Source organism: Poecilia mexicana, unplaced genomic scaffold (genome assembly GCF_051168715.1).
Source record: "Poecilia mexicana isolate PSO_F unplaced genomic scaffold, ASM5116871v1 scaffold_16, whole genome shotgun sequence".
Classification (NCBI taxonomy): domain Eukaryota; kingdom Metazoa; phylum Chordata; class Actinopteri; order Cyprinodontiformes; family Poeciliidae; genus Poecilia; species Poecilia mexicana.
This window is the reverse complement of record NW_028263385.1, coordinates 5,517,567-5,544,160: the sequence shown is the minus strand read 5'-3', so window position 1 is coordinate 5,544,160 and position 26,594 is coordinate 5,517,567. Positions and strand designations below refer to the sequence as shown.

General features: G+C 38.3%; 1 protein-coding gene across 5 annotated transcripts in view; it reads left to right on the top strand.

The window, feature by feature from the left end:
• The first annotated feature begins 4,335 nt into the window (after positions 1-4,335).
• cspg5a (chondroitin sulfate proteoglycan 5a) overlaps positions 4,336-26,594 on the top strand; it is a 52,187-nt gene continuing 29,928 nt past the window's right edge. For 2 of the 5 annotated variants that reach the window (XM_015006986.2, XM_088014148.1), the window contains exons 1-2: positions 4,336-4,954; positions 22,781-23,720. In XM_015006986.2, the coding sequence (XP_014862472.2) occupies positions 4,855-4,954; positions 22,781-23,720 (1,040 nt within the window). In that variant the 5' untranslated portion in view covers positions 4,336-4,854. The remainder of the gene's footprint in view (positions 4,955-22,780; positions 23,721-26,594) is intronic. The other 3 variants (XM_088014147.1, XM_015006981.2, XM_015006983.2) reach the window with 2 other exon arrangements.

The window sequence follows — 26,594 nt, the reverse complement described above, 5'->3', positions numbered from 1 at the left end:
GGTTCACAGCAGGATGAGAGCTCCTCCCTTCCTGTTCTCCCCTTCTTTTGTCTCATCTCTTTCCTTCTAGCTGCTGTAAGGATGAACTGATGCACAAGAGTTCAGCTGAAGTCATGAGCATCACATCTTCTGCATTTACATCATTTTGTTCATGTAATATTGGATTCTTCAGAAGTTATTTCAAAGAGATTTTTTCCTCATATATTTAGTCCAGGCTGGCTATTTTCACATGGATGTTTTGGTTTTTAAGAAAATTAACTTTAACCTATTAATTATTCATTCATGAAATGGTACTCAGCTTAAAAGATGAACTAGGTTCAGTAACTACCAGCATCCCATCAGAGTTTTTTTCAGTTTCTTTAGCTGAATCCAATAAAAACATTACAGCGTTTTTTTGTAAAGTACCTTGAAACAACAAGTTTTTTGCGAATTGGCACAACGTAAATAAACTGAACTCAACAAGGGGAATGCATTTTGTAACTCAAAAGATGACCATTTAGTAAAAGAAAATATATGCATCTTTTCTGTGTGATTAATTACAAGATTTTCCAGAAACATTAATTTGGTTCTGAGACATTTTCTTTTGTCTTTGTTTTTTTTATTTTTTTTGCTTTTCTCATTTTTTTAGCAACACTTTAAAACATGGTTGTGGTGACAAGAAGGCGACAAAGTGAGAGAAAAAACAGCCTAAATTCATACATGACCTTACAAAAATACTGATCTCTTTAATTTTATTTGCATTTCTTAAATAATAATAATCTCTGGTATGTTTCTTGTGATTTTATTTAATTATTAAGTAAAGAAATGTGGAAAAAAGTTAAATCAATTTTCTACAATCTATTTAAGAGCAGATGAGGAAAGAAAGGTTTATGAAAGTTACGCAGGAGCAGAATCATTTGAAACAATTTTGTAGCTTCTGATTGATAGAAATAATTTACAGGTCATAAAATACCCACCCTGTTATTAAAACATGATTGTTACACTTCATGATGCTTTAGTTTCTAGATCTGTACACTATAAAGACAATGCATTTTTAGTGAGCAGGTTGGTTCATGATATGAAACACGTAATTTTCACATTGTAAAATGTAATAGCATTTTGTTTTTTTAAAATCAACATAATTTTAAAAATACCATCTAATTTTGAGAAGCTGCTTGTCATATTCTCTCTTCATGAAATCTAATAATATTGCACTGCTTCCTTCAGCAATAGTGCCTTTCATTGTTTGTTCAAACTTATTAGAAATACTTTCATCATCCTGCCTGTGCTTCTCAAAACAACAGAGCAAATAAATACCTGGATCAAAAGTGGATGAGGAACATTTTGTCTTCACATTTTATTAAGAAATTTTTTACAACAGCAATTTTTGTCAAAAACAGACAATTAGATTTTCTCAAAAAGACACATTGTGTATTTCTTTCTTCTATATGGCCTTCTCTTTTCATGATTAAAACAATATGACATTGTGGTGACTGTGCTAATTAAAATTGTTCATTATTTTCAAACAGAGGATAAACGTTTTATTAAGATTATGTTTGTGTTCATTAAAGGAAAGTCAGGAATGATTAAAGCCTGGCGGTGCGACGCCTGTCATGTTCATGTTCGACAATGACGAGTTAATCCTCATTAGTGCTGGCCCAAAGTTACCATTGCATAAAATAGTTCTTTGTGTCTGAACATAATTAAATCATCTCTACCTGATTATAAAACCATTAAAGCTCAAGTTACGGAATAACAGATTGTTCAAAAAAAATGAAGTCATCTGGCTCAGTGTGCGTCTGTCAGTTAATGAGCAGCTTAAATTATGAGGTAAATCATTTAGTTTAATTAGATATGCGCATGTTTGCATATTGTTTTGTTTTCTGCAACTCTTGCAAACAGCGTTTGTGTTGCGAGGATGAAGGAAAACATTTTCTGTGAAGATATCAAATGGGACCAGATTGCTGTCAAAGGAAGAAGACGAGCCTGAGACAGATGAGAGTTTTTTTTCCTTTCTGGCAACATTTTATGACTCAATTCTCTTTGTAGAAGCAACACAGTTTAATGTCATTTAAATTCAGCCTGCTGACCTGCTTTTCACAACTCACTGAACATGTTTTCTTTTCTGCAAAACAATTCTCCCAAAAGCTAAACAAATAGCTTTCATACACGGGTACACATCTGCATACAAATGTCGTTATGAACGTGCATATGCAGCACGTTTCATTTATAATTCTTATAAATATGGAAACACACACACACACACACACACACATGGCTACAACATCCCCTGTTGCACAGCACCTCTCTCTTCCTTTTTGGTTTTCTGTGTGGAAGAATGCCTGCGACCCCCACTGCGATCATTACCCTGAGGGCCCTTGAGCATTCATCACCATGTGAGCAGACCCCCCATCTCCATAATAACCCCCTCTGCCGACCCATCCTCTTTGTTTGCTCCTCTCTGTCACACCATTAAGCAAAGCTTATTGTTTTGATGACGCTGAATTCCTCAGATTGTTATTATTATGCACAACATTAAGCAGCTTCCTCCTCCTCAGTTAGTCTAAGGATGAAGAATGATTAATTTTAGACAGAGCGAAATGCAGACTGAGATCCAACACTTAAATAAATGACAGAAACTTTGGAGGGAAACAAGGGAAGAATCTGTAAAAGTAGAAGAAGCTGTACGGAAAAAGGTCAACGTAGAGTTTCGATTGTTGAATGAAAGGATGGAAATAATCTCAGTGATACAAAGAAGTGAAGGAAAATTGAAAACGTGTGAAGAAAATGTTCCCTGGAATGAAGCAAATACCGTTTATAGAAAACAGAAAGGATTTTTTTTTTTCCAAAGCAAAGAAGGGAGAAAGATTAAAAACAGTCTGAAAATGAAAAACATTTAGGGTGTAGAAGTTTGGACACGTAATGAAGAAATGCTAGGAGAAAGTTTAACATCGATCTAAAGTACGAATGATTTTTGTATGAAAAAGTTTTAAATTGGAAGATTTTTAGATGTAGAGCTGCACAGAATGCAACATCGCAATATTATTGCTAAATATTATTATTACACTTTTTCCTTCCACACATTCTCTCACTCTGGTCTTATTTCATATCGTCACCATGCACCGCCTGACCTGGGTTGGTAAAGATTATTTGTGGGTAAAAATGAAAGCAAAAGTCTCTCCAAGTGACGAAATATATCATTTTAGTGATGAAATCGATAAAATGTTGCATCTAAAATCTTGCATCCAAGCAGTTCTTTATAATACTTCACACACTGATATTCTGATGATCACTGAGATTTAATACACGTTGCAGCTCTTTGTAAACATAAGGAAAACACGAGCAACACATCTGTTTAAATGTATTGTCAGAGAAGGGAGGGGAAACCAGGAAGACATTCACTTCATTTGAAACATTTTAAATTAGTAAAGCTGATTAAAAAAAAATAATTTAGCCAATAAAATTATAGGAGCTACTGCTTCCCCCCCTCTAGGTCAGGATTGTCGGCTGGATACCTGTCAGGTCAGCAGTTTTCCCTACAATCTTGTAGCATAACATAATGTTTCTTTAATAACAATACTTTTTATTGGTCTTCTGTAATATTCACACTCACTATGCAGCTGGAGGCAGAGCTTCAAGAACCACCACAGACTATAATAGCTATAATCATCAAAATTAACATAAATTGTTTTTTCCGCATCTGTGTTTCTTGGCCAAACTTTTTCCTTCCACTCAATGTTCCCTTGACATTCCTGAAGTCTACAATCTGTAAATTGTTGACATAAAGAAAAAGCAATCCCTGTTGCATGTGTAACCTTTTCTACCACACTTTTTTCCTTTCACTCAACTTTCCACCTTTTTTGGGACGTTCATCCTTGTGAATGATAGAATGTTGCTCTTTATGATTGTGTAAGGCGTGACATGAATATCATAGCATTTTGGTTTAGCAGATGAAAAATCCCCTTCCCACCACCCTTACAAAAATCCATATAATATCTAAATTTCTTCTTTTTTTATTGTGTTGCTGAAATAAATGAACCTTTCAGTACATTATCCATTGATACTCTACATGTAAAAGACTCAACAACTGACAGAACCAGCCTCCTCAGATAAACCACATTCAACATGTTCACTTAGGTTTTGTTACGGAAATGAAGCAGCTAAGATAAAATGTAACCATTTCTTTGGCAAGAATTGTACAAACTAATATGCTTCATTACAAAACTGAAAGAAATTTTATTCCTAATTTTAATTGTACAGCAAAATTTCCTTGTATGCTATAAAAGTGTCTTAAAAGAAGTGCGTAAGATGAGTGACAGTGATCAAGTTTAATGGATGGAGAGAAGGTGGAAGTGGTCTTGGGGAAAAGAAGGGAGGGAAGAAAGGAGGAGGTGGGATGAGGATGAGGGAGACGAAGAGGAGGCGCATCAACAGTCTCTCCCCCCTCCCCCCCCTCCTCAGACGATGAGAAGGTTGCCGAGCGCGCTGCAGACCGCCGTGCGTTTGTCTCCCTCTCAGCCACACAAAGTTCCCCCAAAACGCACCGATCCGAACCGTGACTTCTCTCTGTGCCACCTCGGAACCAGCAGCCCCATCCGCCCCCGCCTCCAGCACATTCTGTAGCAATGGAGCCGTAAACGCTGCCACAGAGAGCTGAGCCGAGTGAGTGAAACAGCGGCGGAGACGCAGAGATCAAGCGGCTATGGAGGAGAAGCGCGGAGAGGCTGGAGTCTAGACAGAAACCCTCAGATCCATCAGTCCGGAATACTTTCCGCAAGCTTTCCGAACTTTGCTGTCAATAATCTTTTTGGAAAAAAAAAAATCCAGGTTTTTATTTCACTTTTGACCGTGTGAGCGTAACATTGCACAAGAAGGATGCAGGGAAAGAAGAAAGCGAGCGGCTGCACTGGATGCTGGAGGCAAATGCTGCTGTCGTGCGTCCTGGCTCTGCACCTGATCCCGCTGAGTGTCCACGGTAAGACGCTGGTCCGTCCACTGCGCGCGGAAATCACGCTAAAACATTCTCATTAATTAGTTAATTATTTCCTGCTGTCGCAGCACATCCTCTCAGTGGATTCAGGGTACCGTAACACACTCCCACCGGGCAGACAGAAGGGAGGTCAGTGAGGCTCAGAATGTAGGTTAGGAGGTTCTTTACTCTGATGGTCATATTCATGAACCTCTGCTCGGAGGAATCTGCTAAATTCTTCATCATAGCGTCTTTGAACCGACACTTGATGGAAGAAGATGCCTTTACTCACATTCTTCAAAGATCTAGAGAGCAAACATCGTCTGTTTTCTTGATTTATAGAAGGCAAAGGATGATTTTTTTTTACAGTAAAAAATCCACGAGATCTAAAAATATTCCACATATAATAAAGTAGGTCAGGTTAAAGACTTGAGGAACCCAATAGATATCAGATGAGCAACATATTACTGTGCCACTGTGTGCAAAAGTCACTAAAATATAATCTTCTGAGATGGTTTTTCTCCGTTCCCACGGATAAATCAGATTCAGATTCAGTGGTGTAGAGATTCTGATGTAGGAAAAGAAAGATAGCTAGTGAAGGAAGATCTACATGTTTTCCAAATATCATCCGAATAAGGTCAGGAAGCTTACAGCTGCTTCTCTATCAGCTCATGTTGAGTTCAGCAGATGCTTCTATTGTGTGAGATCTACATTTCCGCTAAATTCTCCTAACTGAAGGAATAGCAGTGGATCAAAGCGGTGGCATTTCAAACCAGGTCACTGTTTTAACACTTCCGGCACAATCTCCAGAATCCAAACGTCCCTGAAGGAGCCTGAGGTTTGTGTGACAGTGACAGCGTCCAGCAGCAGATGCAGCAAAGCGGATCCCCGAAGGCGCGCAGGCACCGCGGCTTCACAAAAGGCGAGGATTAGAGCCGAGGGGGAGCTGATGAATTATTCATGAGGGGGGGTGAGAGGACATTCTGATACACACACAGGAAAAAAAAAAGAAGGAAAAACTCGAGTAAACATGAAAAAAAAAAAAAACGACACAGAGGCCGTAGCTCTTTGTCTGAGGGCCGCTGCACATGCGTCAGATTAATAATGCAGGAGATGAAATCGGTCTGGCGTTATAATCAAATAAAATCTCGTTGATTCGTCCGAGCGGCTAAAATTCACATGGATGTGGTTTTGTTGTCATTGTCTGGTTTATTTGGCGCAACAAAGATCCACATCCACTGACTCAACAGGGAAACGTGGCATTTCTTTCAGCTTTTACTTCACTTAATCCAGTCATTTCGTAAAGTGTATTTCTAAAAAACAAAGAAAAAAAAACATTAAATATTGTTAGAAAGGTTTTATAACAGTTCAAATAATATTTTGGAATTCCTGAAAATGTTCTATATTCACCAAAATATATTTGCTGACTTGAACAGACCAAATTAAAGATGCTCTGCTCAGTTTGAAGGTTGAACATGTTGCATAGCTTCTCAATATCTTCATTTGACACAAATGAAAACAATGACAGAAAAAATCACAGTTGAGAAAGAGAGGAGTGGACTCTACTTTCAACAGACATAATGTAACTGCATGATTTTATAACATGAAGCTCTATTATCCCACTTTAGCAAAGAGTTAGCACTCAAGGCAGCAACTGGAACTTTGTGCAAATTTAATTTCACTTACCATTTAAATATCATGGATTTCTCAGCGCTGGAGGCATGTTTTGCTTTCAAGTCTAAGATGAAAGGTTCGGATCTTGAAGGCATCCTGTCTTCTTTTGCTGCTAAGAACTTTAGAGGGACTTTTGCTCTTAATAGTAGCTCCAAAGGACATGTAAAATATGTCTAAGGGTAATTTTTATATACTACGTATTATTTCTGCAAAGAAAATACACAGTATATTAAAAAACAACCTTCCAGATGCTTTATCTGGAAGGTTTGTTTTCATATTTAGACATGCTTTATGTCGGTCTAGACGAACTATGTGTAATATTATGTGTGTGGGATTTGTATCAAGACATTGGTGTAATGCATTAGATCGGAAGCTGCTTGAGGTTGACTTACAACAATAATCTATAAAGGGTTAAATAATCATTAAAATGTTCAGCTGTTTTAAGTTAATGTTCTTTAAAACTCTAAATGTAAACCATATTTTTATATCATCTAGAGATAATCAAAATGTAGCTTTATTAGCAGCCAAGCTCATGCTTCTCTTTGCTTAACTCTGTTGTGATCCTTTAAATTATTATACCACTTTATTAGTTTGGCAGAAGGAGCGGTGCTGCTAAAATTCCCTCTCAATGACAGAAAGAAGGCAGACCTGGTTGTCCAAAACCGGGTCAATAAGATGGAGATTCCTTCACTGCTTTAGGGATAGTGCAGGATATTAAAATAATACAATCCACCGTCATCATCTTAGTGTCAGTTTGAGTAAAAGTTTCCTCTCCTTGTCCTGTGTTTTTGTCACTTGTCAGATTTCAGCTCAGGTGCATGTACAGTAAGAACAAAAAGAAGCTGGCAGATTTGGTGCAGACAGCCACCTTGGGCTAACCCTCCCCCCGCCTCACATCCCACTTTTCTCACCCATCAACACGTCTCACTTCACCGGTGGAGTGTAGAGACGACAGCTTGCCCCACATCTGCGAAGGACAAAAATCCAACCATGCTGAACTGACAGTGGACAATCAGAACCCGCTCGTTCTTTTCCTCCATCCATTTTCCCCCCTCTCCTCTTCTTGTGGCCATTTGTAATCCCCCTCCCTCTGTATGCTTAGAGCTGATGACATGCAGCCGTCCTCCTCCTCCTCCCCATCCCCCAGGAGCGGTTGAGGCGGATGGGTTGATGGCTGGACTGAGGAGGATGTCTGCTGCTTGTGTTTGGACAGAAACTCGTGGATGTGTTCTCCTCTCCTCCTCTTCTTCGCTGTGTGTTTGCTCCTCTGTCCTGCTGACACACATATCTGGTTAATCTTTAAGCCAAATCCTCCCTCCATCAGCCCACTAACCCACTCTGTCCCTTTTCATCGTAAAGGATATGAAAAAAAAAAAAAGCATAGACAGCAATCATAAAATTTACTCATCTTGCAGTTTGTGTTCGTAGTCATGAAGAATAGCGATGCACGCGCCGTCTCAGCTTCTTCCTTGGGGTCTCCATGGAAACCGTGCACATCCAGCGGCCAGCAACTCGGTGTGTTCATATCGCTGCCATGATGTGTTTGAGCAGTGAATTTCATTAAGCAGAGAATGTTTGGATTTTGGCACATGCTCACATTTCTGGTCAAACTGGGTGGCTGTGTGCCTGTTGGCTCTGCATGGTGTGTGTGTGTGTGTGTGTGTGTGTGTGTGTGTGTGTGTGTGTGTGTGTGTGTGTGTGTGTGTGTGTGTGTGTGTGTGTGTGTGTGTGTGTGTGTGTGTCGAGTACACAAACAGTTTCAAATCAGATGGCCTTATGGGTTTTGTCACATTTTTTGGTGAGACTTTTTTGTGTGGTCACACTGATTTTTAAGACATGTTGACATCAACATTGCTTCAGATGAAGCTTCACGTTTTCTGACGTTTGCTGCCTAACAGATTTCTTTTGTTTTTGCTTTCTTTTTGTCATCCTTCATATCAAAAAACATATTTTAATATCAGATGATGATATTTTGAGTAAGATCAAAAGTAGTTTTCAAAGCATAATTTCATTTATTAAGGGAACAAACAATTGCCTCCTAAACCTAAAGACTTTTTGTGCGACGCTGCCAACAGCTACCATCAAGCATTTACGAGTCTTTCTGCTTTGCTGTGAGGAAATTTGGCTCACACTCTGCTTCACAGAATTGCTTTAGTTCAACCACAACAGAGCGTGTTTGAGCATGAATGGGATGTTAAAATTCATGCTTCAGCATCACAACTGCATTTAGTGTGGACTTTGACTGGGCCACTCCAAAACGTTCATTTAGTTTCTTTTGAGCCACTCAGAAATGGACTTGCTGTTGTGCTTTGGATCCCATTTTCATACTGACTTCTTTTCTAGACTGTTCTTAAATCTTTCTATTGACATCTTATCACCTTCTTTGTGGTGTTATTTGTTATATAAAACTTATTAATGTTTAATTTTTTTCTTTTGACTTGTTGGATTAGTTTACGTGGTTATAGTTTGAAAATGGGAAAGTTCCAGCAGTGAGGCTTGTTGACAGATGCATTTGGAAAAACCCAACTTTACTAAACTCTACTAAAAATACACTGAGTGATGAAATAAAAGAAACTATAATCACTATAGCGACTAAACAACCAAAACAACTGAGCTAGCCGGAAATTTAGATGCTTTTTCATTCTGACATACTTACATGTAAAAAGGAATGATATTTGGATTTACTGTGAATATAATGTGCCTCATTCCAGTACATCTGTTTGTAGGGGAACTTAGTGATCCTAACGCCACTTGCGCTACCGTCCCACCTGGCTCTGCCTGCAGGCCTGCAGACGTAGGTGGCCACAGAAGAGAAGCTGTGATGTATTTGTTTGAGTGCATGAAGGTGTGTTATCCTTTTAGTGCAAAGTAAGTACACAGCTCTGCCAAATTAAAAAAATGAAATCACAATACACACTTTAAAACGTTGCACAGATATACTCCATATTGTCAAAAGTATTCACTTACATTTACTTGAGTAACGTTTTGGGAAAAAAGGACTTTTTTATTTTTACTTGAGTGCTTTTCTTACGAAGCATGACTTCTCTGACTTGAGTAAACTCTGGTTACTCTGCCCATGTGAGTAACTTCACTGAAGGAAGAATGAACATGTTTTACCGAAAATAATCACTAGACACAGACGCATACCTGCAATTTTTGTGAAAGTTTCATCAGTTTTATATAAAACAAAATTTATTTTCATTTTTTTTCTTTTGTCTGATTTTGTCATTTTATAATTATGTTATTAATATGAATTATTTTCACTTTGGTCCTTGAAGACCCAACATTTCCACATGGCCTTGGTCCTGATTATGTAAATTTTAAATGATTTACATTTTGATCAGTTACTCAATACTCGAGGAGCCGTTTTTACCAAACACTTAGCCGTCACATGACAAACATGAATATTTTTCTTGTTGAAAAAAATCCACCAGTTTCATGACTTGTTCGACTGCCTTATTCTAACCTTAAGTACCTCCTTCTATGTGCTGCTCATCTGGCCTCACTTTACACAGGAGATCCACTCAAAACACTGAGACACTGAGTCAATGCTGCAGAACTAACATAATCCACCTACACTTGTTTTTCCTTGTCCTGCACCTATGAATTACCACCCACAGCTGGCATTTCTGCAGCGATTCAACCTGCTAATGTTCATTGACGGCTGCTTATGTAATGCTTTGTATGTAAATGGACAAGGTTGTTGCACAAAACAACCGTTCAGTTAGAGTTTTACAGGTGCACAGGACAAGGATTTTGACAACACAGACGTAACCTGAAAGCAAAACATCATTATCAATGATGTTTTCATAAACACTGCAGTTTAAGAGTCCAATTTTAAGTGTACTTCTGCTTCATTGTGTCTCCCGCAGCATGTAGGTGTTATTTGTTTTTGCTGCTTTGATTCTTACGTGTAACTTTTATTTTTGTTGCCTGTCCGTCCTGGTGGTCCTCCAGAACTCTTTTCATTGTGGCTCGGAAGAGGAAAAGGTCATGAAACAACCTTCACAGAGTTTCATGAGCATCTCGACAGCGGTGTGCTTCCGTCTAACAGATGAAACATTGTGGGTGTGCTTTTTTAGCAGTGCTGAGTTGGCATTGTTCTCAAACTCTTGATGCCCTTGAGTGGTAATTTACATGTTTCTGTGTTATACAGGAAGTGAGTGTATATGGTAATGGGATACAAAAGGTGAAAAAATATGCAAAATGCAAATCTTATCAGTTTAGATGTTTCAATGCACATTCTTCTCCGTGTTCATGTGCCATCTTTTCCCCTCTTCTACGGAAGAGTTTGACTTAATTCATCAGATGCTGCACTGCCTGTGTGTCCTTGTTGAAGCGAGTCATTGAGTTCATGCTCGTGCACATGCTTCACTCTCCTCGTCTGGCGGCGCCCGCCCGCTCTCCTCCGCTGCAGACTGTCACATTAGCATTCAGCTCGCTCATCACAGTCGTCTATGAACACAGACACACTCACACACAAACACCTGTCATGGCAACAGACCACATTTAACAGATAAATAATTAGGCAGACAGGTTTGTTTGGTTTGTTGAATGCAGAGTTATCCTCGTTGAGACAACAACATAGAAACTACTTCTACTCTGACATTCAAAGGTTCTCGTTATGTAAATATACCAATTAGCAAATACAATTAAAATGAGCTTTTCAAACTGCATGATAGCACTCCTATTACTTTTGTATTATTAGAGATGACACATCAAAATGTTTTTCTATTATAAATGTTTCACAGATGTCCAAAGTTCAACTAATAAAACTTAATGGGATAGCCACACAAGGCTCATCATAACCATATACCTCATATTATTATTATTATTTTTTCAACTTATATAAACTGTTTTCAAGGGTCAAGCAATTATGAACAGCTCCACACAACTTCAAAGACATAAAACAGGAATTGAGTAACATGTTTTTCTCTAATGAATACATGGCCAAAACTAAACATACAGGATAAAATATATGGACACAATAGAACTAATGTTGAGTAAAATGGTTCTGACCAAAATGCATATTTCACCACTCTAATTATCCAAACCGTTCATTTAAATTAGTTGTTTTCCTGGCCTATGGACCAATTTTCCAGGCATATATTCATTCATTTTCAATACAGCGCTGCCATTCCACAAAAAGTTTCGAATCACTATGTGAACACAACTTAATTCAAAAGCTTAATCTTGAGCTATTGACAAGTTGAATAAATTTTCCATCTACTTTGTGCAATCCATCTGTGTGACTGGCAGCAAAACAACTTCACAGCATGATCCTGGAAACTTCTGATTAGGTCTGAAATCTGGGTGTTATGATGAACTCAGATCTGAACCTTCAGAGACACATAAAGACAGTTACAAAGTCAGCCTTCTATTACCTGAAGAACATCTCTAGGATTAAAGAACTAATGTGTGTACACTGTTTGTGTTTAACATGACCAAGATTGGGCTTTGATTTAAATGCATGACCTATTTTAACCAAAGACAGATGGTAACATAACTGCAAAGAACGAGACCCTGATTCAGATTCTTCTGCATGACCTGCAGAAGAACATTAATAAAACTAAATCATACAAAGCATAACCAAGTTTGGTCTTTTGTACAGATTTTGTTTTATATCTTGTCTTCACATCAATTACATGGTTTAGATTGCCCTGTTTTAAAGTAAACACTGTCCTGCAATATGATGAGATTTAGATTTTATTTTCTATTATAGCCAACTTTTTCATGAACAGCTTCACAATGTGGAGAAAGAAATCTTGTAAATATGAATTTACAAGATTTCTTGTGCTCTTTTTGCTGCATTTTTGAGGGCCTCCCTTTCACATATGTATATTTCTAGACAATATTTAGTCATTCAAGCACACAGCTGTTGTTTTTAAGGTCATTCTTTGAAGGTTTTGTTCAGACACACCTGCAGTGGTAAACTAGAGAGCAACACAGATGAGATTTTTGACAGACCATATAAACCACTGTTGTCATGGGGATTGCCATCTATAACGTACACAATTACATGTAAACGGGCAGAGAAAATATCATCTTTTATGTGCAAACAGAGATCCAAGCACATAGCATCTTACTTACCATTTCACACAAACCACAATTCTTTAAAGGCAAACATTATTCTTTGGTGCTTGACTCCATCTGTGAGCGTCGTATGTAGATATTGTTGAGTTTACAGAGCTGCCCGCATCAGCTCCAATGAGGCCAGCATTGTTTCTATGGCGACACATCCCTTCTCCGTTCCTCCACCTGTGGAGTCAGAAATGAAAGCTCTTATGTCACAGAGAGTGAGAAAAAAGCAGATGCTGAAGCATTGGAGAACGAGAGCTAATGGAGGGAGAAACGTAGGGAAAGCGGGAAGCAGAGAGGAATTTTCAAAAATAATGAGGAAAAAGGAGGCACAGAGAACAGATGAAGAGAAGGAAAGAGAGATACGCATGAGATGGAGAAAATGTGTTAGACTGAGACTTGCTGCCAAATGCCGACCTGCACATTTCTTCTTTATGTTGACGTTAATGAGCAGCGTTGAGTAAAGATAAAGCAGCTTCGAGAGCTATTCATTAGACTGAGTGAATGTGGAAATGAGGAAAAATGATGAGGATGCATGTTCTCTTGAGGTTTAGGTGTTTGGAGCTAAAATCCATCTGAATGGGATAAAGAGGCTTTTATTCAGGTTTTTATCATGTTTTCTTGCCCTGTTTGTGGTCTGCTATTAAGCCCAAACATACTCTTCATCTCAGTAATGTAGGAAATGTGATCTGGGAACTGGCTAACTTCTCCTGGGCACTCTTTAAAAGAGGAAAGACGAGGGAACATACCAGGGAGATGCATGTTTATCTATGTAAATCATAAAACAGTCGAATATTATACTTACTCAACTAAGCATGTTGATGTCTACATTCAGAGCATCAATTAACACATTTAAGCTTTCTTGTTTTCTACAGAAAACAAAGTCTTAGTTATACTGCTGCTATTGTAATAAGCTATAGATTAATTTTGAGGCTTTTTGGAAATCATCACAAGGAGTTCCAGTATTTGTATGTGTAAATAAAATACATGCATACCAATGAAATTATTCATTTTCATCTCCAAAGTTATGCACTATGACTAAACTATTCTTCCTACACTGCAAAAATACAAAATCTTAGCAAGTATTTTTGTCTAGTTTCTATTGGAGATATCTTATTACACTTGAAATAAGACAAAACTAATCTACAAGTAACTTTTCATTTGGGTATAATAGTTTAAGTCAATAATCCTTAAATGTTGATAGTTTCACTGCCAAATTCTTTCACCTATAACAAGACATTTTTCCTGTCTTACAAGTGAAATAATCTACCAGTGGAACTAAATGTTGAGGAATTATTGACTTGTATTCCACAAGTTTTTGTTCCACTATTTTTATTGTAAAATTTAAGTTAAATCAGAATTACTCAATTTTCATCAGAAAACACGTTAGTGATGGGTTTACACACTAAATGGTTCAGAACATTAAAGCGTTTCCTCACCTAGAACTGCCATGTTGTTTCTGCGTGAGCCTGTGATCTTTTGTTTGTTTATCGCCAACTGGCTGACCTTTCCCCCGTCCCCACAGTCTGGGTCACCAAGCTGGCCGCAGGACCCTAACTGTCACCACCAATCAGCTTCCTCTTTACAGTTTGTCATGACCAATCAGAGCGCCTCGGGTCTGAGAGAGGTTTAGTGGCTTCCCTTTCAAAAATGATTTGGGTTAAACAAAAAGCCTGGGGAGGGTCGGCGGCACGCCAGGAGAAGCCATTACCCCAAACAGTCACTCTGACACACACACGCACACACACACACAATTAGAGGCAGCTAAGCTCTTAACATTATGATGATCCACACCCTTCACCAAAGGAGCTGGAAGCCACCCTAATCACCACTGGGTTATGTTGGCAGAAAGACAACACACATGCTCTCACAAAGCAAACAGAGTGAGGACTCTTCTTATATAACATCATCCTCTTGTCTCATTCAGGTGGGAGGGGAACAAACAGAGAATCTTTTATTCAGTCTGCTTTGTCTTTTTTTGGTTCTGATCCTATTTTTCAGAATCTCAGCCAGAGTCTGAAGTCTGAAATTCACAATCATGTCAATTCAGGTCAGGTTTGCCGGTACCAAAGCAACCAATTGGGCAAAAGACCCGCAGCATTACTAATGTGGGCACGAACTTGTGCGACATTAGTTCGTTCCCAAGTCTCCCAAGTAGAAGACTTGGGAACTTCTACATTGTTCCCAAGTCGTGTTGCCTCATCTCAGGCTGTGGTTTTTCTAGCAGAAACACATTACAGGTAGTGATATCCAAAAATATATTCAAAGTGGGCATTTTCTGCAAACCTAAGAGATGTTTGTGGGTGAAAATCCCAGTAGATTAGCAGTTTATATAAACATCAAACAAGCCCATCTGCCACAAACAACCATGCTACGTTCAAAGTCGCCCTTTATTTCCCATTCTGGTGTAGGTTTGAACATCAGCAAGACATGATTACCACATTCACTCAGTTTCAACCATGACATTTGCATTAAAAAGTAATTAAACAAGTGTATGTAATAAACTGACCCGTAAATATTTTTGCTTCATTCGCAGAAACCCAGATTCTCTTGTTCCGTCATTGTTTGTTTCTTTTGCATCATTTTATCAACAACAGTGGTAACAAAAATCAACACTCTTGTTAGAAAATATTAAATGTTCTCAAGTTTGGATCTTCAAATTTTACTTTTTAAAACAGCCAGGGTCAAAATGGGTTTGCTTTGTCTCTGTAAAAGAAAAACAAAAAAACAAAAAACAAACAAACAAACAAAACAAAACACAAAGTTTAGTCTTCTGCCTTCACCTGTCACCTCTACTCATGCTACCCTCACTTAATGCTAAGGGAGTTAGCATTTAGTTAGCAATTCTTAAGAGTTGTCTGGTTTTTACTGTTTAGTCTGTGATTAGTTTTACATATTTATTGCAGTGGCATGTAATTCAGAGTCTGCCCACATACAAAGGTGTGTTACCTGATATAACTGCAGCTAACACCATTTAGGCTGATCAGTGCCATTGGTCCGGTCTTGGTCTCAGGGTGTTTCCACACCTGACAGTCCAGTTGACTCGATTTGATTGGGAACAAAATTGCAGTATTACATTGTCAGATCTCAACTTCTATTAAAGTGGACTAAACATGGCTGGTGTGAATGCACCCATAGTTTCGTCTTTGGTCTTGACTTCATCTAAGGTTAGGTTGTCTTGCCAACCGCAACTTGAACTTTTTACAACAATAGCACACAAGTCTGTGCTGCATATTTTATACTTTAACCACAATGTACCATAAGGTCTGAAAGGTAAACTACCCGCCTTAGCAGCCACCGTGCTGCTCTAAGATCGGCTGCCCGTCAAAAAAGTTTCTCTTCATTAATCCAATTAAGCTAACGAGGTGTTGAAACGGAGACAGCTCCACTTAATTGGAGCTCAGTTCAGTGATGCACTGTGAGGATTCTGGCAGAATGACACCACTGAGTTCTCAAAAAAAGTACCTGAGCTCTGATCGCCTGTGCTTTGTAAACAAACCCGACTCTGTTGAAAGCACAGAGGAGATTAAACAACATGCAGAGGATCCTTGGGCAATCAGTCCACACGGGAGGGGTGTGTGTGTGTGTGTGTGTGTGTGGAATCAAAGTTATCCCTGTGGGCTTGTGAATGTTTTCAGATAGTTTTACAGTAATTACTTTTGTACTGTGAATGGATATTTTCCTGTCTCTGTACTCAACATGTTTCATTCAGTAATGCCAATTAATATTAATAATACGTTGTCTCACATAATAAAAAACTGCATGATGCAAACTTGGTCAATAAAATGCATCATTAAGATTCATTTGCATATCGCCTTAGCATGGAAAGATGTAATTACAGTCACTCCTTTTTTAGCTAGCTGTTTAGATGTAAGTTTAAAAAATATGTAAATGGAACAAAAAACACAGTAGTACCTACAAAGATGTAAAATAATAATCAGTGGACATTTGCATACTGAGACTGGGTTCAAGTTATATCTGAAAACTAACACAACAGCGATTGAAATATAATGTCTTGGATTTTGCAATTCCCCATCTCTCCAAAATGAAAACAAGAAAAAGTCCTGGATTTGAGTCAAACTATACATAAAAACCTGCTTGTTGCTATAGTAGAGTCTGAGTTGTGCTGTTTTGGGTATCCAGATGTGATGAGATTTGCCTTATGTGTCCACAAAAGTCATAGGAGTCCAGACAAAAAGCAGCATCTTTTAGCAACAATTACCCTTTGAACCAGGATGGTGCTGTAATTTAATCAAACTGAGGGAATGTGTCTTCTGAGTGCAGATAAAAGATCTCTGGGTATGATTCATTCCTGGCAGCTGACAGACTGTCACAGTGAAAGCTAAAGTCAGAAAGTCTATCAGAGGCCACTCCTCTTCTTTCTGCCTTCTCCAGTCAGTCTCTTTCACCATCTTTTCCCATCAATCACAGCAAATGTCACCTACTCCCTCTCTTTATCTTTCTGTCTCTATTCTTTGCTGTCTCTGTGTCATTACGTTCCTCTTCTCCCCATCGCTCATCTCCACCTCTTCCCATCATAATCTGTCATCACTCTCTAATGTATGGGAGACTTTCCTGAACTAACTTACAATCCCTGGTAGTTTTGCTCTCATCTAACTGGTTCCGGTTGCAGCATGAGGAGCAGAAGTGAAATTCATTTTTAGTTGCACATTAAAACCAGAACATTTTTTGGCTTCAATGTTCAGTTTCTGGTGGAGAAACAAGCATGTTTTGACTGATGAAGTTGTATTTATGCATGTTAGAGTTAAAAGAATATGCTTTTGTGATTTATCTCCTGGCTGCTCAGTTGATGCATTAAACAGCAGTGGACTGTGAGACTGCTGGATAGATTAACATCGAGTTGAACCCAAAATATTTTCAATAAACTCAAATTTTTCCTGCCATTATTTTTGCACAGACAGCCCACTGGATGATAGTAACAACAAGAAAATAGTTACATGCTAATGTAGTGATAAATCTTTTGGACAAGACCTTGACCACGACCTTCCTTATAAAAGTCCCATCTTAACAGTATTTCTCATATATGGAACAGATCTATCCCCAACCCAAACATAAACCTAAACTCCAAGCATATATCCAGTTTAAACTGAACTACTGCAGTGCAATTTTAGTGATGTGCCCTAAAAGCCTCCTAAATGTCACAATTAATCCAAAGTGCTTACCTCCTTTCACTGGCTCAGAGTTTAATGTTCCTCTGAACACCTTGAGATATAAGGAAGTTTTCAACAGAAGTTCGTTTCATTATTACAAATGTTTTTATTAGCAGGTTATACTTTAAAACCAGGTTTTACCAAATTAAATCTTTATTACATTTAGAAATAAACTAAATTAGCATCTTCAGCATCTTAAAAGATGTTTTAAGACATAACTATAAATGTCTTGGATCTTTGTTGCATTTTCTTGATGGTTTTTGAATTTTCAAACAGGTTTTTAAAAACAAAAAACAAGCACATTCAGTAGGACAGAGAAAACATGTGCATCCATAGCCAAGAGCAAAATAATTAGTTGACCACTACTTCTGTTAGAAAAGGAGTAGGAAGAAGTGAGCACTTACTTAATTCTCCCCCTTATCTAAATTTAATTAAATATATTGCTTGTTTATTTTAAAGAATCTACATATAAGATATTTGTCATTGCTTTGTCTTTTATGAGTAACATTTTTGTTAGGTTGTTATGTCACTTTGCCATCTCAAAGTGACATAATGGTTACCAGCTAATTCCTGTGTATAGGAATTTTATCAAACTTTGATGATGGCATTTGACAAAATGTGATGATTACTGCTTGCTTCATAATTACTGACTGTGTTGTGTTTTTATGGTGTACAGCACTTTCATTGCCTTGTTGCTAAAATGGGATATAGAAATAAACTTGGCTATATAAACTTTAACTTGTGACTGGCAAGAGAAATGGGAAAATAAACTGCAGTTAAAGAGGCTCAAAAAGCTGTGCTGGTTTTGTTTTTCCACATCATTGTCTCCAGAACATGCATTTATAACTTCAGTGAATGTTGTACCCAGTAAGTTGCCCCTGGATTGACAAACATATTATCAAGACTAAACTTAACAGCAGTCAGCAATGACCCTCACATATGCTATTAGGAGGAGGTTACCAAACAAAGCTTCTTATGGGACCAGCAGTGCATTTGCAGCTCACAGCAGGAGATCATGATGGCTTGAACCCCCGACCACTGGTTACTTTTTGCCCATCTGAAACAGGAACTTCTAATTTTTACTTTTTCTCATACGTTGGATGGTTTGTTTTATGGGCATGATTATCTTTTTTATGTTAAACATCAGTCAAACAGATTTTATTGCAGACAGAAATCAAGCTATTAACATAGACATGATACGTTTTCTGTTTTTTAGACATTGAATAATGAAGTTGGAACAGTTAGTGTAGAAAAATGTTTTATAGATTTTCTGTTTCAGTCTGTCCGATTTGTTGCCTTAGTTGGATTGAGTTTGTTGTGCCAAGTTAAAAAAGTGAGTTGTTGAAGTAATTGCTAACTTTCCCTTATTTTTTTTTACCAAATCTGTCTTGACACTACAAGGTAGCCTGACCCACTACAGTGTTTATTCCGTTTAAGTCCCTTGGTGAACAACAATACAAGCTCTTTTGGTTCTGCTCACCAACACAGAAAAAATAAACTCAAGTTATTAATATGTAGCCTAAAATTAGGCTTACGTTTGCTCAAAGTAAACATTCCTAATGGACCTTTCTGTAGATATTTATTTTTGCATAAATCCAGCCCCTGAGTGGAATTGGCAAAAAATAAATAAGTACATAAAAATTGAAGGCTGAGCCAGTCAGTCACACAAGACAAATTATATGATTTTTTGGCAGTTTGTGTTTAAAAAAGGTTAAATAGAGAAGCATTAGCTGCTGAAGTTAAATATGGCCTGGTTTTAGGCAGAATGAGTACAAGAATCAACATCCAGACCAAGGCTGATGTTCACAGGGTTTCTATCCTCTGAGCACAAGAAGCTGATTAGCTCAGTGTGATGGAGAAAAACTCTTTAAACTTACAAATTTATATTTAAAGCCAACTCACAGGAGGTCCTTGATTTTATTTTCCTGCCAGTCGAGGTAAATCCTTCCTGCTGAGATGTGTACAGAATGTTCACAAATAAAGAAACATGTTCAAAGATCCTCCAGATGATTAATATGAAACCATAAAATCCAAATAGGTTTATTGGCTGCTAAATGTGTAGTTTGGTAAATTAGTGTGTCTCGAATTCGAGACATAAAAAGAAGAGAGAAAGCTGGATTTTTAGAACAAATTATGTTTTGCTAACTGAGGCTATCCATAAAGTACAATGAAAAAAAACATACAAAAAAACGAATGGAAAGTCAAACCTAGATCTTCATTCGGTTGATGTGAACTCTGGTCTGGTTCGAATGCATGCCTGAACGTCAAGCAGATGCTCCAAAAGCAGAGCATTCTGGGTAAATACAACCAAAGTCGCTCTAGCAGGAGAAATATCTCATGGCCTTTTGCCAAAGAGAAATCCTCCACCTGCTAAAATCTGACTCTATTTTTTGCTCTCATGTCTTTTTCTGAGATTTTTATGATGTTTCCTTCAGTGGTTCTTGGACAAATTGGAAAACAGGTGTTTCTAAGTGTTTGATTTGTTTGACGCAGTTCAGCGTGAAAGCAAACAGTACCAGCTGAGTTATGCTGCGATTCTGACTGGACTACCAGTTGTGAAAACAACTGCGGAGCATTGTTACAGTTATATCTGTTGATGCGTTGATTATCAGTTTATTTGGTGTTATCTTTACTTATTTAGGTTACAGCTTTCCTACATCTGTCCAGACATTGTTTTGTCTGAGTCTTTCTGAGATAATCAAACCCCACCCCTAAAGTGAACCCCAAAATCCATTCCTTCTTCAAACCAGTAATCCCTAATCCCAGATACACGCCATTGAAGTACATTAGTGAATTATTCCTTTAATCCAGAAGTGGGAGCGACCCTGAAAGCTGCTTTTTTTTTCTTGCATGGGTCCCCGAGCCGCCCTCAGATGAAGTAATCAACTGGAGGATACAGCCAATTGTGTGTCATTTTAATTTGTTTCAACCCCCAGACGCCTTGAGATTGTTCTGCTGATTTTGTAATCCGCAAGAGTTTAAAGCACGACCTAACAATGTGGCAAACCAGGGATGGTTGACAAGGACGTGTTTTGAAGAAAGAATCACATTAAATGACATAACATAACAGTTTCCTGTAATGTTTATGTTAAGTTTTGTGTTAAATTACTCTTATTTTTGTTGTTTTGTTTTTCATTTTCAGATTTTACACTTGTCTTCTAATGGGTCACCGAACCGCCCTCAGATGAAGTAATCTGAGGGCTTTTTTTGCTTTTTTTATTTTTTTTAACCATTTAAAAAAAAAATACTAAACCACCATGAACTTTTCATGCTGGTTTAAGAATCAGACTTATGTAGTAAATAATTGAGTGAAATTTTGTTTGTAGGCTGCTCGAAGACGCTTTTCCATGTTTTCTTTGTTCGAACAGTTTGCTCTGGGTATTAGAGGATTTAGATTATGTTTATATTGAAATCTTTATTTTATTTTAAGCTTTTGGTTCCCAGATTTCATTTTTTCTTTTATAATTATTTTTCAGTACCTTTTATACTCTGCAGACATAAAGACATGTCTGGTGCCACATATGTTAATCTTTCAGTTTTTTTAGTTCCTGGGAGAATTTGACGGTGAATTTTTAGATAAGAGTTAGGGGTTTTGATGGTGTAAGGGTTGCATTATTATTATTTCTTTATTATAATAATTTATTATTGTTTCTTTTTCAAATGCCTTCTTAAATCTAAACACAACTGATAACAAAAATCAGTAACCGATTCCTTCTCCCAAAGTAACAGCTTCCACACTGCAAACTGTTGTTAGTTCTTACTTGCGGTATGGTCACTGATTGGTGAAAGAACAATCTGATTTCTTAGAGCTTCTCTAATGATGTGGTGGGCCATAGTGGACCTCTAACTTGACAAACATTGCCATCAAGGCAGCATCTTTTTCTACACGGTGCCAGACTTTGTTCTCTCCACGTCCCAACAGCACAGCTTTATAGGCGCAGAGTGTGGGTGCTTTCATGGTGCGACTCCAATCCAGCTTTCTCTCTTCTTTTAAAAATGTATGAAGCGTCCTTAAGAATAGAAGCAGACAAAACCCAGACCACCCGTTGAGCTGCTGAGATTTTTATTTGGCAAGAACACAGTTGGATTCGTCTCCAAAAACTGCAGCAATGCGCCTTTAGTTCCCACACGATTAAAAAGAATAATTGAAAATGGGGCACTGTGTACTGTCCTTTTGTTCCACTTTGTCTTTAACCATGTAGTGGAAGTTAAGAACTACATTTATTTTCTGTATTTGACACAAACAACCTTTGTTAGAATAAATCCAAATCAGTGTGAATTTTGTTGCATTTAGAAATCTTCACAAATTTGAATTTATAAGGTGGGATATTTAGAAAACAGGATTTGTACAATCTAACTTACTAAAAGTTTTTAACATAGTGAAACAATAGGCAGCTCTAATTCTTTACAAAATCAAAAACAACAACAAGAAAACAGTCACCAGAAAACATTAGAAAATTGTTTAAGACTAAAAAGCTAATTTATAGGTTAAGGAGGGAATCATGGTTTAAAATATACAAATTCAGAACTAGAAATCAGTAAGTGGAGTCAAACTGTGGAAGAATCTGAATTTTACGTTATGTTCAAACGTAAAACTGTTAAAATGATCATATAAACATAGGATAATTGCTGGATATAAAAATCATGATTGTTTAGTCCACTGTAATTATAATTAAATTGATACTATATTTCCTACTAAATATGGCTTTAGTTGTTATATGTAAGGATTACACAAGTAATAAATGTAAGATTATGTAGGTGGACAAAGAGTGGGAATATTGATAAGTTTATAATTCCACTCACTCCCCTGAAAATGTAAAACAAAAGTTTTGACATTATGCTTCATGGTGTAAGTATTTTTTTGTACATATTCAACAAACAATACTAAAAGACTTTTCTCTCTTTGCAGGGATGGTTCTTGGTGTAAATGCTACTGAGCCAGACAATAAAGTCAATACCACTTCTCCAGTCATCGAGGAAGACGGCCCTGTAAAGGTTAATGATGTCATGGCAACAGTAACCGGGATGAGCACCTCTGCCACTTCTGCTCCAATCGGCTCCGTGACCCAGAGGGCGGGTCGTATGCCTCGCGGCGACAAGGACGACGCTGAGAGCAGCGGCATGTTTCCTGCTCCCACGGTGGAGAAAGTGAGCGTGGCAGCGACGCCCCAGATCATCCCCGATTCGGCTGAGACAGATCTTCTGTTGCCTAGCAACCCACTCAGAGAGGACGTCGTGAAAGGAGAGGAAGAAGGGGATGAAGAGGAGGAGGGTCTCCCACATACCGACCCACCTTGGATCCATGTCAAGGAAACTGCCATGTTTGACCTGGACCACCTCACCACCACTACCGCCCCGCCAGCAGCTGCCACCAACCCCTCCAACCCGGACGTCCTTCACGTGGACTTCTTTGATCCATCCTCTCGTGGGCGTAACCTTAACCTCGCCCCACCCTCTCCATCATCTCTGGCCCACGAGCTGCAAGGCGCAGAGGCAACTTCCTGGGCAATGCCAGAAAACTACGACTACCTTACACCCTATGACGACGGCATGACTACCACTGTTGACGAGTACAGCTACAGCACCACAACCGATGCCTATGAGACCGAAGAAGACCTCAGAGAGGCTGCGGGGTCTCCTGCTCGCTCCAGGCCTCGGGTCCCTGGGTCTGGATCCTTCATCCCTGGGGGACCATATCCTGGTGCCGCACCTAACGTTTCGCCTAATGGGTGCAGAGTGGGCTACCAGCTGATCAATGGAAGCTGCCGCTCTGCCTGTGAGATGCAGCCCAACTATTGCCTCAACGGAGGACAGTGCTACCAGCTGGATGGCGAGGAGATTTTCTGCAGGTACAAAACTCATCTTGTTTAATTTATTCACAAATTTATACTTTTTTTTTTAAGGGATGTATTTTCCAGGCACAATCAAGAAAATGTTACCTTCAGTTGGTATAAAAATGCTGTACATGTCAAACATAACTTCAAAGAAATTTGATTTCTCATTTTAACACATTGAAATTAGGCCTCTGTCTCTTTAAGAGGCTCCTTCTCTGGCACTCGGCCTTCAGCACATCACCACAAAAATGCTTTTCAATCACAACTTTTCTTAGGAAAGTTGAACTGAGAAGTTTGCATGAGGAGCTCAGCATATGCACACCAGGTGTTTGCTTAATGCTGGTGCCACTATTTTGGAGGAGCTGAGTGGGGAAGGTGCAAAGGAAGCATTTAGGAATCCTAGAAAGGTTGACAAATATGCAGCACTCCAAGTATGTTTGGGATGAGGTTATATAATTATAGCATGATGTAAAGCTCAAGAGAGTTGATTTTAGATATTACCCCACCCACACCCCCCAGTGTCAGCTGATTTAAGTAAATTGTTTTCATCCCTATAGGGTTCATAAAAGAACCCTATAGGGTTATTTTAGAGCCACTGCAGTAAAAAGGTACTGTGAAGGGCAAAATAGGGTTAGAGGTTAAAATTAAGAGAACAATTTCTACAAATATGCTGTGATATACTTAGCCAACAGACTTAACGGTTTTTATACTTTCATTTGGATCTCAGCTTCTTCTAAAACAACACAGGCACTTAAAAAAACTATCCATCCATTTTTGGCAATAAGTTAATTGTTGAGTCACATTTGATGGGCACTGCGCCGTTACCTAGCAACCCTAGCCAAACCCAGCCCCGTTACCTAGCAACCCAAGCAGTGGAGCTCCAGCACCTTTGCTCGGCTGGTTTCACTGCTGTATTTGCTGTACAATGGCTGCTGGGAAAGAGAAGTGTTTTGTTGTTGACTTACCATTGAGAAACCACTTGCTGAATTCTTGTTGGTTTTCAGAATTTGGTTGTATAATTTTGTATCTGTTTGCAGCCATTTTCACATGTGAGTATAAACATTGAGAAGAGGGCGTGGCCAGCAGCAACTTATTTGGATTTAAAGTGGCCCTGAAACAGCTCGTTCTGAAAGGAGCTCAAATAGGCAAAACTGACCAGACTGAAATCTCATTATCGAAGTATTTGGTACAAAAAAATGTAATGAACATGTTTTGTGAAGCCCATAGACCTATCCTAACCTGTACAAGGAAGCAGAATAGGTCACCTTTAACAATGAGAGTGTGTCTGTGGAGTCTTGAGTCAGGATTAGAGCTGCTGCAGATTGGGGGGGAAGGTGATATTGTCTGTCAGTGATTTCTAATACTCTGATCGTGACTACTGAGGGGCTGCTGTCCTGAATTTGCATTTAATGAAAGGACAGTCTGTACTGAAAGTCTTCCTTTGTCAGCATATGGTTAGAAAATTATTGGTTTAAGCTTGGAAATATTAGAAAATTAGATTGAACCTGAGCTGAGAATAATTTAAAAGTATGCAATTATTCCAATAGAATACATTTGTGTTTAATGTGGCGCCATGTACATTTAAACAAAGAAGACAGTGACAGGCCCTATCAGATTAAAGGATGATTTAGAATGCAGTTCCCATAATCATAAAATGGATGAACCAACCAATCATTGAAGGACGATTTCCAATTAGTGAGCAGCTGCAAAGATTACCATGCAGATTTATGCAGGATGGCAAACAGCTTCCTGGCTGGAACAGATAATACAGATAGTAATTAGTTCACACCGTCTATACAATTCTCTCACAAATTCAAAAAGCATTGAATTAAAAAAATGCTACAAAGACAAATATCACTGAGAGGTCAGATCTACCAGAACAAAGTCCAGGATTTCTGACCTCAGGGGACCTCAAGTCAGAGGACAACAGGACTAAGAGATTTATCCCCTGTTGTGGACATGACCTTCATCCTATAGCTGCCCTTTTAACCCCATGCTCTGTGTGTCAGAACACAGCATTTCTGTCATAAGCTGAGTTGATTTGATGTTATGTGATTATTTTTGCTTTATGCAGTTTCTGAAGGATTACAATGAGTGGCGTCTGCCAGCCTGTCTCCCCTGAGTGTGAGTCTGGCTGTGTCTTTCCAGGTGCATTAAATTTGTACCTAAAAGTTGGAATTTCCTATTTCTAACCTGGAAAATTTGAATTGCTCACACTGAAAAAAACATCAAGTCTTAGCAAGTATTTTAATGTCATTTCTAGTGCAAATCTCTTAGTATACTTAAAATAAGACAAAACTAACGTACAAGTATAACTTTTCAGCAGGATATAGGAGCTTGTTTTACGTCAATAATTCTATAATATTGATCAGAAAAAGCAATAGATTCTCTGGCAGATTATTTCATTTATAAAAAGACATTTTCCCATGTTAAAAGGGAAAGCGGGCTTCTACAGATGGGTCTAAAACTCACACGAACATGGATGGGAGAAAATCCATTATTTGGAGGAATTGACAGCTGCAGCTGCATGTTCACTATCATAAGCTGATGTGGGCTTTATAAATTGTTTCACAAACCCTATCTTAAAGATCCATACACTGTTGTATTAATACTGCTGTTGAAGGTGCAAAAAAAAAAGACTAAAACACACTAAAAACAGTAGAGAGTAAAAGAAACAACGAACATTTTATTAATAACAGAAAACATGCAGTAATTATAAAAAACAAGACAGTGTCCATGATATTTACAGCATATTTTGGGTGTCTGTCAGCAGTTAGTAGCAGTGATGAGCCTCCTGAGAGTGAGTCAGAGAGATACTGAGAGGCATTTGACTTCTGGGCAAGAGCAAGATATGGGTCAATGGAGCGCTGGCACAGATGCTGACCAATA